The sequence below is a fragment of the Perkinsus marinus genome (genome assembly GCF_000006405.1).
Source record: "Perkinsus marinus ATCC 50983 genomic scaffold scf_1104296958234, whole genome shotgun sequence".
Lineage (NCBI taxonomy): Eukaryota > Perkinsozoa > Perkinsida > Perkinsidae > Perkinsus > Perkinsus marinus.
In genome coordinates this window covers 37,032-42,754 of record NW_003206847.1, presented here as the reverse complement: position 1 = coordinate 42,754, position 5,723 = coordinate 37,032, and the positions used below count along the sequence as shown (strand labels likewise).

The 5,723-nt window shown below is 47.7% G+C and overlaps 1 protein-coding gene and 1 non-coding gene across 2 annotated transcripts; one reads left to right on the top strand and one right to left on the bottom strand.

The window, feature by feature from the left end:
* Positions 1 to 1,326: 1,326 nt before the first annotated feature.
* On the top strand, positions 1,327 to 1,398 carry Pmar_PMAR005978. Its single transcript has one exon. It is a non-coding gene; the product is annotated as a tRNA-His (tRNA).
* A 533-nt stretch (positions 1,399 to 1,931) lies between these two features.
* Positions 1,932 to 4,348, bottom strand: Pmar_PMAR005977 (RNA helicase, putative; the record flags this gene model as incomplete). The annotated part of the gene is made up of 13 exons (XM_002774354.1): positions 1,932 to 2,097; positions 2,144 to 2,210; positions 2,256 to 2,365; positions 2,410 to 2,509; positions 2,632 to 2,764; positions 2,929 to 3,055; positions 3,103 to 3,197; positions 3,248 to 3,290; positions 3,369 to 3,600; positions 3,666 to 3,732; positions 3,792 to 3,951; positions 3,997 to 4,189; positions 4,234 to 4,348. The coding sequence occupies 13 exons, from the start codon at positions 4,346 to 4,348 to the stop codon at positions 1,932 to 1,934; spliced, it is 1,608 nt and encodes a 535-aa protein (XP_002774400.1).
* Positions 4,349 to 5,723: the final 1,375 nt, after the last annotated feature.

Genomic DNA, 5,723 nt, shown 5'->3' with positions numbered 1-5,723 from the left:
ACTTTACTCGCTCGCTGGTTTACCCTGAACACTCTACCATACTATTGTCGAATGTCTGTTGTCCAATAACATCCATTCATTTAGTTAGTTGGGAGTAGTGGGTAGTGGGGCGAAAGCATGATACGTTGCTACAGAACTAGTGAGATCCGAAAGTCTCAACCTCGAAGTTCTGTCGAAAAATTCTCTGAAACTTGCAACGCTGGATGCTTCGCTCCGCATAAGTAGCAGCGAGATTATGGGATACTCTCATCTGCCACAGAGAGTCAATTCGGTGCTCTCTGGGCCAGAGCCTCTGGCCTATGACCCTCGCTTGACTACTCATGCCTCCCAAACCAACTTAAGCCGGATGCGAGCGGGTGGGTTCAGGAAAGTCCCCATTAACTAAATGGTAACTGGATATTAATCGATCCAACACCGCCCAACCACATCACAAACCATTCGCTCGTTTGTTGACCTAGCCCAATAAATTGACCTTTATTTTTGTGAGTTTGAATTCCAACGCCGAAAACACGGCTAAGTTAGACTCTGCCTTACACACATCTATTTGGCGATGAAGGCCACTAGTATATCGGGTGAAGAGATCATATAACATGATTCATGTTCACGATTAGAGACATCGATTTCGCAGTGGTGGTCGGATGGGAGAATCACTTTCGGGCCTCAGTTTCGATGATGATGCGTCACGCGGTAGCATTCGGAAAATGGGGCGCGCACTCACACTGAGTATCGTTGCTGGATGGCTGTTTGACCACCTCTCCAAAACTCAATAAAACTCCTATTACGTTTTCAAGTCTTCAAAACTCCTTTTGGCAACGTGACAATAGAACATGAAATTTGATAATAAGTACGGAATTGGGGACGAAGAGAGTAATGTCGGAACTGTTCATATCCGGCCTGGCACACATCACTACTGCGAGTACAACTACCCTACAGAACTCGCGCCGAGAGATGCACCTCCGAGGCGCATGTCCAGCACATGTGCTCTTGCGCCGCACATCTAAGTCATCCATCGGTTCTATAGAGTGCACTTACACAGATGAAGTTCTCCAAGGTAGCCCAACTTTACACAGGCTCAGAAGTCACACAATCGATTCATTGCGGCCACGCAGCATGCTATGAATGACACAGCAATATATGCTAAATCGCCCTGCGCGCCGAGACAGTCGCGTGGTATGAGGCGCAATTGTTGATGAAGTTGAGTACCTTCTGATGGCTAAACTCCAGGAATGCATCGGTTGCCCACCGGAGCAAGAGACAAGCATCGGGTGAATAACATGTAGTAGGTATTATCAGCGATCAAGCGACCTCCACTGTTTATAATACAGAGTCGCTATCGTCTAGTGGTTAGGACGTCACGTTGTGGCCGTGACAACCCCGGTTCAAATCCGGGTAGTGACTATTAATTTGCAAGTCTTTTAAGCGAGTCTACACAAACCTTTGATGTTACTTCGTATCTAGCAAGACGAGTTGTGGAACCCGGCTACATCTTTCCCTCTTGGCGACAATGCCACTGAGCGAGAGACAGGCATCGGGTGAATAACATGTAGTAGGTATTATCAGCCATGAATTTGCATTCGTTCTCGATCACTCGCTCTCGTCTGCTGACCATGACAACTCCGATCCAAGTCCGGATAGTGAGACTCTGCCGTGACAGAGGTTGCAAATTTGCAACGGCTATACTCAACTGCAGCCTGCATGTCAACACCGTACCTTTCTGACACTTCCCTCGCCCGTAACAATCCAACAATGTATATGAAAAACGTAGAAAGCTCAGCTTCCGAAAGAACACTGCAGATTCACAGCAGATCAGCGGGTCAAATTCGCAACATCTCATCACACATTACTCCAATTCATCTCTCAGAAACCAGGTCGCCAATACCTGATAGGGAACGAGTAATGAGAACCAGTGGAGTAGCCACTTCATGACATCCCTACGGATTGTCTTTCAACATCAGTAGGAACTCAGGAATGTTCTGCCCAGCTTCGTTCAAGATATCAACGAGATCTTTCGCATGCCTTCCTTCCTGTGCTGTGAACAGAGTAATGGAAGTACCATGTGCTCCCGCACGGGCGGTTCGTCCGATACGATGGACATACCTAAACCAAGTTATCTACAAGAGACATGACAGGGATGCTGAGGTACTCTTCAACATTCTGCGGCATGTCATAGTTGATGACGAACTGAATATTCTTAATATCAACTCCTCGACCTGACATGAGGATTCAAATCGTCGAGGTAATATTCGAATTACTACCCATCAAATTGGTGGCGACTAACAAACGCACATCTCCATCTCTATATTGTGCGAATACCCATTCCCTCTCAGACTGCTCCTTATCAGAGTGAATGCAAACAGCATTATACCTGTTAGGATCGTCAGCAATGGCCAACCTCTCAGCAAGAGCTACCCCTGACTTCGCAACAGCTGCGTGAGCTGATCGACTTCCCTTTTTGTATTGCAGAAAATCAACGCTTTCGCCTCTCCATTACTCTCCAGCACATTCCAGACTTTCGGAATTACCTACATCACCTTTTATTCGACCACTTCCCCTGAATTCAACTACTACATTATCCATGAATTCTTTCTGTTTCATCCCGGGATGCTCGAGAAAGACAAAATCTTGCGTCACCTACAGCGACACCTAATCTACTCCTCCCTATCACCCCCTCCCCCCTCACTTGGTGACACGCAGCCAAGGACTGACTGCCAATGTTGATATGCACGGGCATCTCTCGACAGTGCTTGCGTGCCAAATCTTGTATCTAAAATCGATCCCACATGTGTAGGTGACATCTGCGGAATTTCTGAGGAAAATTGTGGAAATTTTCATTGGTTTCTGCACACTTCTACCCGAATTTGTACGTAAATTTCTATAACTAGACCCCGCCGAGAGAGCGAACATTCATTGCGCGAGTAGCGTTGTTACCTCCCTTGGCCAAGTGGCGCTCCACATGAGAGTTTGACGGTCCGGGCGGATTGCCGAGCAGATAGAATCGAGCTGCCTCCCGAAACCCAAGGCGAGCATCTCGTCAGCCTCGTCAATCACGAGATACCTACCGGATGGTCCCCGGTTCGAACCCCAGTCGCGGCATTTTCTCACGTAACACGCTTGAGGTTAGTAGCTCCATTCTGCAAAAAGTCAATTAAGCGACCTGGAGTCGCAACCAGCAGTTCCGGAGCCGTCCACAGCTCCCTCTGAGGAGATCACCGTCACACGCCACGAAATTCACTACCATCACACGCACCTCTTGTTGCCGTTTGGGCTGTCCCCCATACACACAGGCAATCCTCAGCGGAACCGATCCGATCTGCAGCATCGACTCGGCTAAGAGCTTCGCTTCGGTATGAACCTGACCTTACCCTTACTTCACTCCCTCATCCCCCTCCACTACCTGTTGTGACAGCTCCCTAGTAGGTACCAAGACCAAGGCCACCGGTCCATCACCCTGTTCGACCTCGGGTTGGGCGGCGATGTGAACAATAGCCGGCATGAGGTAGGCCAGAGTCTTCCCACTACCCGTCTCGGCAACTCCGACGAGATCCCTCCCACTGCTTGCCACGGGCCAACCCTGCATTTGAATCGCCGATGGACGCCCTCCTGGGAAGCGCTGGTTTAGGGTGGAAATCTGAACAGCATAATGCTGAGCAGCAGCAGCTGTACACGGCCGATGGAGCCTACCAGATAATCCGGAAAATTAGATTCCTCGAAAGTGGTCACGGGCTTGGGGCACTGAGAGGAATCCAAGGTCGCTTCTGGTAAGATACGAAACAGGCCCAAGTGAGTACTACCTTCATCCCGTGAGCTTCAATTAATTGAATTCTATTAGCTCTTCTAATATCATCAACCTCTCCCTCACTTCGACCTTCCACTGTCGGATGAGGCACATAGAAATCCTTGTTGAACTGTGCTAGCTTCTCATAGTCCCAATCGATACCAGCATCCCAGCTCCTGAACAACGCCATACCACACCTCGAGATACTCCTATCAACCCACAAGTCATCGTATCGATCTCTGCCATATCCCTTTCCACCACCACTATTATTATAACCTCCTTTGCCATAGCCACCACCCGACTGTCGACCACCTTTCCAGTTAGCGCCTCCACTATAGCGATCATTTCTATATCCTCCCCCATTGTAACCATTATTCCGATAATTACCCTGTACGGTCCAATTACGTTCGCCACCTATAACGACAAGGGTTTAACCAAGCACGATCTTTGAGCACGACCAACCCTTGCCTTGTCCTCGGTTATTATTATCACCATAACGACTACCATTCCAGTTGGACTGATTGCTGCCCTTATATGATGTATTCCATCCACTATAGCCACCTCGACGATCATCTGAGAGTAAGGATTCTCATGGAAAGGAGGGGAGTAGGATTTACCATCGCCTCGTTGTTCTGTTCGTCCACTGGACTCCCACATGCTCACTTCTGGGGAAGGTGACATTCAAACAGATGTTAGCGACAAAACTGGGCAAAAAACGCAACAACGCGCGCCAGAGGACAGCCGATTGTGCAATATTGCACGCAGGCACATCGAAGGCAGGAGGCCGAGATGGACGTCCACAAAGAGAAGGTATTGAACATCAATATGCCTAGACCACAAACCATTGCCATTCAATTGTTGTAAATGATTGGCAATGGATTGTGGGCAGCCCAGGCACAACAGATATAGCGGTAATACGTCAGGGACCACCATAAAAACATTACACGTGTTACTATAAATTTGCACGCATGCACATAGTCTATGTGGCATAGAGTTGTTAGTAGTAACACCCGCACTGGTTGACTCAACAACACTTGGGATAGCCATAATAGGTGATAAGGCTTCCTATCTCATCTATTTCAGGCTGAGGGCTGCGAGCCGTTGCAGCTGTACGGGACGACTTAGGGGCGAAGTTGAAGAAACCAGTAGTGATCTCGAAGTAGATGTGGTTCCAGGTGGTTCAGTCGCGTCGTTAGACGGATGTGTAAAGGGAGTTAAACCTGTTGATTCGTGACAGAAAGCACAGCGATCACGAGTAGATAATTTCGTTCCAGATCTAAGTAACATCCCGTGTAGCTTGTAACACGATCAGGTGAGGTAATAGAGATTACGATGCGATACTAGCGAGGACTGTCCTATGAGCTTTCATTGCTGTCATTGGTTCCGCCTGGGCTACATCTTCCCAGAAATAATTTCGGGGAGGATGTTTCTGCGCAGCATGAAGGATTCGTTTACACGTTATCACTCAATTCTAGCAGCACGGAGAATCTTTTATGTACTTGGAACTCTAACCCCGAAATTGATGCCGTTGTTCGTGAAATTACATTCCTTAATCATGAAATTGATGTCTTTATTCGCGAAATTGATTTCGCTATTCGACTCTCATCACTAAATTGAGGTCCCTATCCGCGAAGGTGACTTTCTTATCCGCTGAATCGGTAGCCTAATCCGCCAAAAAGATTTCTGAAAGGTATAGAATCACTACTAAGTTCATATCTGTACTGAACCCTACAACATTTGGGGGCTGAGCCAAGAAATGTCTGATTCTTCCACTGAGAAGATTGAGGCATTGACTGACACAGTTTACAGAAGTGGTGACTCAGATGACTCAGATTCGTGATAATCGGTGATCATCAATGATTCATCATCGTCATCGGCAACTATTGTTGGCCTCAGATTACCTAATGTCGTTCTGCCGGCTACAGATCGACGGATGATTTAGATGACT